At 42.9% G+C, this 12,025-nt stretch overlaps 1 protein-coding gene across 7 annotated transcripts in view; it reads right to left on the bottom strand.

The window, feature by feature from the left end:
- Window positions 1–12,025, bottom strand: part of MARK3 (microtubule affinity regulating kinase 3) — a 107,894-nt gene that overhangs the window by 85,815 nt on the left and 10,054 nt on the right. For 5 of the 7 annotated variants that reach the window (XM_074956305.1, XM_074956297.1, XM_074956300.1 and 2 more), the window contains exon 2: window positions 7,128–7,166. The exons of the other annotated variants lie outside the window; for them this stretch is intronic. In XM_074956305.1, coding sequence (XP_074812406.1) covers window positions 7,128–7,166 — 39 coding nt within the window. The remainder of the gene's footprint in view (window positions 1–7,127; window positions 7,167–12,025) is intronic. 7 annotated transcript variants of the gene reach the window in all.

Genomic DNA, 12,025 nt, shown 5'->3' with positions numbered 1-12,025 from the left:
CATGTATCCAAGAAGTCTATATGGGAAAGGAGGATTCAATGCATTTGAGTAATCAGTCTGTTCAATTTAGTGCCATGGGAATTGACTGCCTCCGTCCTCTTGCACAGTTGCCAATTTTAGACGAACCCCTGAATTACATTTCTCAGACAAGACTGAAACCAGTGAGCTTTTGCTGGGAGCATCTACCACAGCAGGGTAGGGTGGAAGAGAATCTGGGTTTTGGTCCCAATTCTCTCCTCCTTCCCACCATATGGTCTCACTTGTGTTGTCTGAATTAATTTGGTATATCAAGTCAATAACAGGTATTTTGTGAGGAGGTGAAACCTCTTTCCATGCTTCTCCCCCCATCTCTTTTTCATATATGATTTAAAGGAAACTCTATAAAACAAAGCCTTATTATGGCTTCCTTGTTTTTGTTCTCCCTTCATTCCTTTTCCTGAGGATGGATTTATTTTAATCACTGAGTTTAATAATTATTTAAATCAGCATGCAGGAAACCTTGACTTAAATCATCAATTTTAATATTATTTTGCATTTGTACTTTTTTTTAGTTATTTTCCTAAAGCCAGGTTACCATTAAAACATGTGGATTTGTAACTAAACATAGTCTTTACAATAAATTCAGTACTACTTTTGGCTAACCAAAAGGGTATACTATATCTATATATATTTATTTAATTTAATGATATAAATTAACATACATTCAGTCTTAATATTTGAATAGTTAGAAAATATAAATGATGCATATGCATATATATACACACACACACAAATGTGTAATATATATTACACATTATTTGTGTTGAGCAGCATTTGAATGGAAATTGGAATTCAAAGAAACATGCACAAAAACAGCATTTCAGAATTATCAGTTAAATAAAACTACCTTTAATATGTTGAATACATAAGAAAAAAGTTTATCAAAACACATTTCTCATTTAAGATTGATTATCTGTAGTCAATTGAACTGTTTCTGGGTCACAATGTTCTTCAGGATTTTAGAACTAACAGATTTCATCTTCGTATGCCTCGTTTTGATTTACGGATTCAAAGAAGAAAACAAAGTTTTTCTGCTTTTTTGACTCCCAATTGGTTTCTCAACTTTGATAGACTAGTCCTTGAACTGAACTAGTAGAATAAACTGAGAAGAAGAAAATATTCTCTTTGCACCTACAAAATAGGCTACTGCTATCAAAAGCTGGTTTTGCACTTGAACACACTCTGGATCCAGATGCTTAACCACTAACTTCCACTAGTTTCAGGGGTCTGACTGTGTTTAAAATTTTGGCAAATATATACTGCTTGGATATTTTTTTACATTTTATTTTAATGATTGATTGTAGACGATTTAGGCTTTAACACGGGTTGCAATAATTTCAGATTTAATAAGTTTATTTTTTAAATTAAAATGTATTTAAATTAAAAAATCCTTTAAAAAAATCAATTTGTATCCACCCTGTTTTTCCTACTCTCCACTTACCCAATATTTTTCTGTATCCTCCATACTGTCCACCCCAACCCCCAGGACGTTCACCATACACACCTTTCACACTTGGGTATCTAAACACTGTCCCCAACCGCAAGTATTTCTTGCCACCTAGCTCGTGTCCGTTCCGCTCTCATTTCACTGTTGGTACCGCCCATCTCAACCTCCAAAGTGGATCCCAGTCACCTCTTCCTTCAATTCCTCACTCTGCTTGCAGCTTCTACTACTCTTCTAGCTGGGGACAGCCTAAAACCAGTGCCCCAGCAATCCTCCCTGATCTGGAAGAATCACGCCAGCAGAATTCTATTTCGCTCCAAGTTCAGCTATGTGCACGAGATCACAAATGGACTGCAGGCGTGACAAGGTTGCAAATGCTCAAATGTCAGTTGCAACGAAAAATGCTTCACAGATTTTTAAGGACAGAAGGGATCACTGTGATCATCTAGTCTGATCTACATAACACATGCCATAACCCTTCTCTGAATTAACTCATACTTCAAGTCCAAAACCAGTGGTTGAACTAGAGCATATCTTAGAAAAACATCCAATCTTGATTAAAAATCTCCAGTGATGGAGAATCCATCACAACCCATGGTAAGATGTTCCAATGGTTAATTGCGTTCACTATTAAAAACCTGTGTTATTGCTAGTCTCAATTTGTCTAGCCTCAACTTCCAGCTCTTAGATCTTGTTATACCTTTGTCTGTTAGATTTAAGAGCTCTCTATTACCAGATTTCTGGTCCCCTTGTAAGTACTGATCAAGTCATCCCTTACTTTTCTCTTTTTATAGGCTAAACAGATTGAATTCCTTGAGTCTTTCACCATAAGGTATGCTTTTCAATCTTTTAATCATTCTTGTGGCTCTTCTCTGAATCCTCTCCAATTTATCGACATCCTTCTTCATTGTGAACACCAGAACTGGATACAATATTCCACCAGTGCCAAATATAGAGGTAATATAACCTCAATACTCCTACTCGATAACCCTATATATACACATGCAAGAATTGCATTAGCCCTTTCGGCCATCGCATCACATTGGGAGCAGTTTATGTTCTGCTGATTAGCCACAAAGACGCCCCGCATCTTTTATAGTCACTGTTTCTGGAGAACGGCGTTGCCCATCCTGTAAGTAAAGGACAAAAAATGCAGGCCACGGTGACTAATCTTACTTTTGGCCGTATTGAAACGTATATTGTTAGCCTGAGCCTAGTTTACCAAGCATCCTAGATTGCTCCATATCAGTGACCTTTTCTCTTCGTTATTTACCAGTCTCCCAATCTTTGCAATATCTACAAACTTTATTGGTAATGATTTTACATCTTCTTTCAGCTCATTGATAAAAACATTACATAATGTAGGGCGCCATTATAAACATGTGCTCAATACTGATTCCCTCTTTAAATTTACATTTTGAGACCTGTCATTAGAGAAGTTTTTAATCTATTTAATGTATGCAATGCTGATTTTGAATCCTTCCAGTTTTCTAATCATGTCATGAAATTCCAAGTCAAATGCCTTATACGATATCTAACTATATCACATCAGCCAACCTGTAATCTCATTTTAAAAAATCTAGTTTGACAAGTTCTATTTTTCATAACCCTCTGCTGACAGGCATTACATGTTACTGTCCTTCAATTCTTCATTAATTGAGTCCTATCAGAGACAGTCCATCATTTTGTCTGGGACCAATTCAGGCCTATAATTAGCTGGGTTGTTCCAGAGGACAGAATGAAAGCCAGTGTTCCAAGACTTACTGAAAACCAACAGTAATGGTCCACTAAACTCATCAGCCAACACTTTCAAAACTCTTGGATGCAAGTTGTCTAGAGCGGCTGATTTTAAAAGTGGCTGCTATATAATTAAGAAGGATGTTATTGTTGGCATAGAAAAGTGTTTAACATCATATGACATGAATACATCATCTGGCTTTTTCTCAAATACAGAACAGAAATACTTATAGTACACTTCTACCTTTTCTGCATTATTACTGAGAATTCTACCATTTCCATCCAGTAACGAACCAAAACGATTGTTAGGCTTCCTTTTGCTCCTAACATATTTAAGAAACTCTTTATTGTCCTTAATTCTGCAGGTCACAGGTGTCCTTTTGCTTCCCTTATCAATTTTCTACAATTCCTAGCTTATATTCACTGCTTTCACTCTCCCTGTTTAGATATATCTCTCGATGTATCAATTTCCCCTTTTTTATACCTGCTTTTACTTCCCCTCCTAAGACAAGCTGTGTTTTTTTAACCTGTGTATCCTCTCTCAATGGTACTTTCTGGACATGTAGTAAAATGTACTTATACAGTGCCCAATATACCATTCTCTCCCCCCAACTGATTTGGCTCAACTGTTTTCAGCTTTGTGAAACTGACCCATTTGCAGCACCAGGTATATTCACATTAGTGGCTTGGAATTATTCTGTTTGCACATAAAAAAGGCAATCAAATCAATCACAGAACTAAAATTAGTGGTTGCTTAAGTGCAAGTGATTAATTCTTCTCTCTCACCGCCAAGATCAGTCCTAATACGGAATTCCCCTGGGTGGGATGCAAGGGATTCCTGAGTTAGGAAACTTACTCCTGAGGGAATTCTGCACCAAAAAAAATAAAAATTCTGCACACAATATTTTAAAATTCTACAATTTTTATTGGTCAGTAAATAAATGTGGAGGCTCCAGCATGGCAGCGGGGAGCACAGGCCACCGGCTGCACAGAAGTGGGAGACCACCCTGTAGCCTCCCCGCTCCCAGGACACCGACTCAGCAGTTAGGCTGCACCCGATCCTGATACAGCGCAAGGGCCAGGCTTGCTCCATAAACACCCGAGGGCCCTGCCCCCCGTGCCAGGCACACCAGGTGTAGGCAGGCAGGCTCAGCCCAGCAGGATCCAAGAGTGGAGGGGGATCCAGGGTGGGGTGAGTGGGTTCTGTGTGGGGCAATCTGAGTGCTGGTGGCTCAGAGGGTACCAGATGCAGGGGGGATCAGGATGCACAGGGGTTCATTGTGGGGTTCCAGGTGAAGGGACAATGGGACTCTGCAGAAGGGTCCAGATTAAGGTGGTTGTGTCTCAGAAAAAGTGTCTGGGGGGTATGTGGCTCAGCAGGGGGATCTGGATGTGGGGGCTCAGTGGTATTGGGGAGTGGGGCTTGATGGAGTGGGGGTCTGGGTGCAGCTGGTTGGGGCTCAGTGGGTTGCGGGTCCAGGTGCAGGGAGGGTAGGGCTCATCACCATGGGGGTTCAAGTGCAAGGGCCTCAGTGGGGGATGGTCTGGGTGCAAAGGTCTGGATGCAGAGGGGTTAGAGCTCAGTGGGAGGGAGTGGTACTGGGGGGGCCCCTCGGAGTGCAGGGCGTGAGGATCAGTGGGGCAAAGGTTCAGGTGCGGGTGACTTGGTGGAAGGATTCTGGGTGCAAGGGGTGAGGCTCGGTGTAGGGAGTCTGTGTGTGGGGGATCCGGGTGCACAGGGGTTGGGAAGATGGAGGAGCAGCTCCCCATACAGTGACTGCTTCCCTGCTCCTCCTCCCCCCCCCCTCGCCCCCCCTTGGCTGAAGAGCAATGGGGGCAAGAAGCGGGAAGGGTACGGAGTTTCCTGCAACTGGAGGTGGTTTCTGGAGGTGGGTCTAACCCAGACCCAGCCACTCCTTGCAGGGGAAGAGCAATTTCTTTCGTCTCCTGCCTCTAGCCCAGAACTAGCAGCTGAGCCGGTGCAGGGTAGGAGCCACTGGCTGGAGAGTCCTCAGCTCCCTCACCCCTCAGTGATTGACCTCTCTGCCGGCTGCTTTGGGCACCTGAAACGACATGCCCATGCTGGTGGGAGGGGCAGGTGATCACTCTTGCGACTTCCCTGTGAAAAAGTCATTTTTCTGTGGGGAAGAAAAGAAATCTGTGGGGAACATGAATTCTGCACAGACATAATGGTGCAGAATTCCCCCACAAGTAAAAAATGACATCTATAACTTTTTCTATAAATTCCAGCATGAGATCCGCTTCTACTTGTGAAACTGATGGTAGAGCAGAGGGCCTGACACTGTACAGGTAAAATGCAAAAGGCAGGGATATCAATTATCAAAGAATTCTGTTCCTATGCATCCTTTCAGAGCTGTAAAATGCTAAACAATTAAATAAGTCCCCCTCTCACATGAAAGGGTAATTATTCCTCTATTCCATCTTCCTGAAGTATCGGATTTACACTAGCTTTCATTTTCTCAACTAGGGCAATTTTCCACACAGCAACTTCGATGAACTTGCTAAATTAGGATGCAAATTTTTTTAAAGAGGGATGATGCAGCAGCATATTGAGAGTAGATGAAGCCTCATTAATTGTGATGGTGACAAAAGCCACCCTTTAAGTTATAATTCTTACTACTTCTATCATTAAATCACCTTTTTAAAAAAAGTCAATGTTTATGGCTACTCAGTATGAGTTCCTATGAAAATACACTTTTTGTATTAAATTTGAGTGTATGATTACTATTTTTTTTAATAGCCCAAGCCTCCACACCCTGGTTGAAGAGGAGGTTTTCATGTACTCTTCTGTCAATGCATGTAGCAGAAGTCATCAGGGCAGCACAAGGTGACAGGCAAAGTTCCTTCTGCTACACTGGGTCTCCTCCACATGTCGAAAAAAAGACAAGAAATCTCCTACCATCTATCCAAGGCATTCCCAAAGGAGCAGAGGTGTGGTACAGAGAGTAATTGATCCAGAAAGTCATGCTTGTTCAGGAAAGCTTGGGGAAGCTGAGAACCAAGAGAAGTAGTACAATATCTCCTATCCTGCTAATGGAGTTACCCACTTCCCCTGGCAAGCAGCATAGCTCCAAAGCTGCTTTCCTGACCAACTGCTTCAACACATTGTTAACCCATCAGCACAAGCAGATTCTCAGTTCCCTCCCACACAGCTTATCCTTAGAGAAGCTTTTGTTTTTTTCACAGGCAGAGTCCCAACCTAATACATGCAGTTCTGCCCACTGGTTTTCATCCAGTAAGGGCTTCCGTAACAGCCCCAGCCTTCTAACAGGAAGCAAAGGGCAGGCTGGGGCCATTTAATAACTTTTAAAGTCACAAATAAAACATTAATATTTTAACCCCATCTAGAGTTTTATTAGCAATTAACCTTTTTTTAAATGACTGGTGGGTTAAATATGTGGAAACAGTTTTAAAAAATGTAAGGCTCTTCTACGACACTTACCACAGCAGACTGTCACAAAATGACTTTATCCTCGCATCATGGTCAGTTAAGGAACAACTGCATTGTCCTACAGATAGCAAACTGAGGCAGAGAGAGACTGACTAACCAGAGAACACACAGGAAGTCTGTAGCACAGCCAGTATTAAAATGTATCTCCTGAATTCCAGTTCAGTGCCCTTATCACAAAACTATCCCTTTTTCCATGTCTTGATACATGCAGTACCCTAATCCAAAGTCTTAATCTTTAAGGTGCTCTTGCACAGAGGTGGTTATCTTAGACGCCACCTCTCCATTTCCAACCCAGGAAGACAGTTTTACTCCATGGGGATTCTGACTTCAGGAAGACATTTAAGGAGGAGGTGCACAGGACCTCGCAGTTGTGAAACACCTTACTGCAAGAGATCTGATTGAGCCTAAGCTTTCAGAACACAATGCAAAACCCACCTTTTCGCAAAAGCCTTCCCCCAGTGAAGAGACGACATCCTTTCTCAAGGCCAGATAATGATAAGCATGAAGAGAAAAAAGATAAAAGAAGAAGGAAAAAAGGAAAAAGCAAATGAAGCATGGAGGAGCACACAGTTGACATTCCTTTGGACAATGTTAGCTCTACATTACATCTAAATATTCAGAGCTTAGACACCCCGATGGGTGCATCAGGAACACTCAAGACAGAGAGGATGATTAGATTCATTAATTAGTAAGATTTCAGAGTTAAATATAGTACTCTAGGAAGTTGCTAACAGAGCTGGGAAAACCTGGGGTAAATGGAATTTTATTATAAATTCTTCCACTGGGCATAAAGTATTAAACAGACTACACACAGGGTTTGAAAAAAACATGTACGTGCTCACTCAGGCTTTCTATGAAGCTTTGTTGAGAGGGAGGTCAATTATATCAATTTCTGCAGAACCAAAACTGTCTTTTAAAAAATTGAAGTCTCTAGCTCATGTGGTTATGATGACAGCCTTCCACATAGCAAGCAAACATAAGCCAATATATAGTGCTGTCTTACAACGTCTGTAGACATCTCCATTGCCTCTGCAGTCACCCATAGCTTAGTGCTACAGCGAAGTAAAGTGACCTGACTTATCAATGTTTATGGCTGCTATATAGAACCCTCTGGAAAGTAATGGAGCCAATAAGAATCCTGTCAATTTAACGAGCTGCACCATGTGTGCTTTTTTAAATTTCAATGGAAAAACGTTAAAAATCCCATTCCCTGCAGTGTTTATAATTCAAACATCATGCAAATATTTGAGAAATTAAGTAAAACCAAGAAACTGACAAGTTTTTTCATTGTCCACGCCCGGACACAGAATGCAAACATAACATATTGGATGTCTGAAATTCAGTTTCATAGTAACCTAGTGTTATTTCTAATACAGGTGAAGTAGAATTTAATTTAATTTCCCATTACCATTTAATAAGTCACATTATCAAGTTACTGGAAATATTAGAGCACCATAAGGTATTTAAGACCAGGTTCACTCCCCTCATTCACACTGAGTAGTAGTACCTTACTTCACACATAATCCAATTGACATTTATGGGACTATGCATAGTACTATTCAACACGAGTAAGGACTTGGGACAGAATCTGGCCCCTAGAGCATTAGCAGAAGTACATAGTTTTACTCCTGAGGGCATTCTGTGCCAAATAAAAATTCTGCACACATTTTAAAATTCTGCAAATTTTATTTGTCAAATGTGGAGGCTCCAGCATGGCACTGGGGAGCACTTGCCACTGACCGTACAGAGGTGGAATATCACTGTGCAGTTCCTCCCTGGGACATGGAGCCAGTGGTGACGCTGCACCCAATCCTGACACAGCGCAAGGACTGGGCCTGCCCCAGAAACACCCCAGGGCCCCGCCCCTCCATGTGGGTAGGCAGGCTCAGCAAGGCTGGATCCAAGTGTGGAGGGGCTTAGTGTGGGGGGACAGAGATGTGGGTTGAGAGGGTTCTGTGTGGGGCAATCTAGGTGCGGGCAGCTCAGTGGAGGATCTGGGTACGGGGGGGATCTGGATGCATAGGGTCTTGTTGGGGGGTTCTGGATGCAACGGTAACGGGACTCTGAAGGAAGGTCTAGGTGAAGGTGGTTGTGGCTCAGCATGGTGGGGTCTGGGCGTGGGAGCTCACTGTAGGGTCCAGCTGCTGGGGGAATGGGGCTCAGTGGAGTTGGGATCCAGATGCAGCTGGTTGGGGCTTGGTGGGGTGCGGATGAGGTGTGGGTGGCTCGTCGGGATGGTGCAGGGGGAGTGGGGCTCATTGTGGGGAAGGTTCTGAGTGAAGGGGGGGGGATGAGGCTCAGTGGGAAGGTCTAGGTATGAGGGGGTCTGGATGCTCAGGGGCTGGGCAGACGGGGGAGCAGCTCCCTGTACAGGGATCCCTCCTCCTGCAGCTGAGGAGCAATGGGTGCAGGAAGAGGGGGGGGGGGAGGAGGGAGGAGTTTGCAGAGCTTCCTGAAGCTGGAGGAGAAATGTGGGGGTGTGTCTGACCTGATCCCAGATGCCATGCAGGGGAAGAGGAAGTCCTGTGCTCCCCAGCCCAGCCGCGACTAGCAGTTGAGCCTGGCGCAGGGAGGAGCCACCAGCAGGGTCTTCCCCAGTCCAGCCTCCTGCCCTACAGTGATTAACTTCTCGACTGGCTGCCCTGAGCACCAGAAACATACTTCTGGGGAAGGTCACATGACCGCTTGTCATTTCCCTTTGCTTCCTCATCAGAAAGTCATTTTTCTGCATGGAAGCAAAGAAATATGTGGGGGACATAAATTCTCCACATGCGCAGTGGCGCAGAATTCCCCCAGGAGTAATAGTTTATACATGTGCCATCACACCATTATGGTCAATGTGATCAAATAGAGCATATAAAAGTTAGGGCAGAATTTGACTAAAGAAGTAGATAAAGGAACCTTCTATCACTAAACCATAAGCATTTGGTTCCAAGTCGGAGTCTTGCTCTCAAAAAGAAACAATTTATTGTGAAAATACAGTGTTACGGCCTCAGACAGATAACCTTCTGCCATTTGTCCAACTAGTATGACACTCAGTGAAATTGACTGGCCAGTTAAACAAGGTCACACTTGCCAAACAACAATCAGTTTAAAAAAAAAAAAGATCGAGAAATTAATCTTTAGTACAAATAGCCTAGACATCATGACACATACCCCTAATTCCCCTGGGAGGAAAATAATTGAATTGGGGACACACCCACTTAGTCTCAGCAAATGTGACAGAGCCCCAAAACACTGCATTCAGTAGACATGCGAGGGCTAACAACACTGACTGGCCAACAACAGGATGTGTGATGCCCTGCCATATGTGGCAAAGAAATTTCCATCCCTCAAATGTTTTGTGTTAGCTCTGCATGAGAAATACTAATAACTGTGTTGGACAAAAAGAGTTCTGTTGACAAAAGCTCAGTGACAAAGCTGGTGATCATAACACCAAAGATCCAGAACTGGGAATAATTTGCTAGTTAAGGCTCAATAACCATAGACAAAAGACAAATTGCTCTTGTAGGGCAATAGGCTACTAAGAGTGCTGCTGCTACTCTGCCTCGGAGACCCCTTCCGGTGTAGTCACATCGCTGGTTTTTCTCAGTTCCAACAGACACAGCAAATGATCAGTGAGAGCCATACTCCATATACTATATGAAAATAGAAGTGTATTTTGTTGTCTAGTGCTAATCACAGGTTACAAAACCCAATATAGGAAACCTGTTTAATACAAAATACACCCAAGTGTGGAAGCGTTTAGAAAATAAAGTTTAAGGCACTTGATATTCACATATCTGGATTTGAAATGTATCATTTTCCAAGTAATATTTGCTTTATTTACTGACCAAAATGAATATTTACTAACATCATCACTGGAGAGTAATAGCTGAAGAGGAGCAAGCCACATTCTACTCTGCATCATCAATAAAATTGCCAACTAAGTTGGTTCCAGAATCATCATTGTTAGTAATTATGTATGAAACGAAAAGGACCCAGACACCAGGTCAAGCTTGCAGTTAGAAAAACCTTGTTTAGACTTTTAATCCTGCAGGAATAAATCTGATATAAAAGCTTAGATATACAATGGCACAACAAGATGCCATTTTAGAAGAGACATGCTTTGACCCATAAATATACTTATTAAATTGGACCTCAAGAGATTGATTTAAATGAAACTAAGGGTGCTCAGCACCCCTCAAAATCAACCCCTACATGCATATATAGTCTATTAAGTATATCTCCATTGCAGTTCAACTTCTACAGATTTAAGTGGCGGACATTCTCCACTCTAAACAGAACAAGGTATCATTCTCCCATCCTCAAAAGAAGCTGGATTAGGCTTGGTCTACACCAGCAACTTATGTTGGTACATGTATGCTGCTCAGGGGTGTGGAAAATCCACACCCCTGAACGATGTAGTTATACTGACCTAACCCCTGGCCTAGACAGTGCTATACTGACAGGAGGGCTTCTTCTGTCGACTTAGCTACCAACTCTCAGCGATGGAATATCTATACGCACAGGAGAAACCCTTCCGTCGGCGTAGGTGGCATCTTCACTAAGTGCTACAGCAGCGCAGCTACAGCTGCTGCAGTGCTTTAAGTGTAGACAAGCCCTTAGTCCTCCCATTTTTGTGCCAGCACAGTCCCAGAATGATGTGGTATTTGACCAAGCGTGGGAGGAAGTAGCGAAAACATATGCTATTGTGAGAAACAGGGGATGTAGAGGGACACTTATCTCCAATCTTAGCCAGAATTATCTATGCTTGCACCACTCTCAATTTTTAGTCAATGAGAAGTTGTTTGGTTTCTTTGCAAGATTTCTGGGTCAAGCTAGAGGGGTACAGTTTTCTTTTAGTAGTTTGTGAATGTGGTGTAAAACAGAAAGAATGGAAACCACTTAATCAAAATGCAAAAATGTATTTTGTGAAACTCATCCCAAAAAAGGTATTTTAGCTGTGCCAAAACACCCAATTAACTTGGGAGATACAGATTACATCAGAGATTCTCAAACTGTGGTCCAGGGACCACCAGTGGTCCACAAGCTACATTCAGGTGGTCCGCAGATAGTTCCCTCTAAGGTGCGCACCTGGACAGCCGCACAAGAGACAATGAAGGGCCACCCACCAAATTAGTGGAGCCGCATAGGCATGGCCCCACTAATTAGGTGCCTGGACCCTAGAGAAGACACACATGTAAGGTGAGGTGGTGTCCTTTGGGGGAATAGGGGGTAGGTGGGAGGGGGCAGTGGGATGAAAAGAGGGGGTGAGGGGAATTTGGGACGTGTAGGGCTGCAGCATCCAGAGAAAGAGGTGACTTTCCCCAGCTCCAGGGCTGCGGCTGCCA

This window comes from Natator depressus, chromosome 6 (assembly GCF_965152275.1).
Source record: "Natator depressus isolate rNatDep1 chromosome 6, rNatDep2.hap1, whole genome shotgun sequence".
Taxonomy (NCBI): domain Eukaryota; kingdom Metazoa; phylum Chordata; order Testudines; family Cheloniidae; genus Natator; species Natator depressus.
Note: the sequence above shows the minus strand (reverse complement) of the source record. Positions and strands in the feature narration are given on the sequence as shown.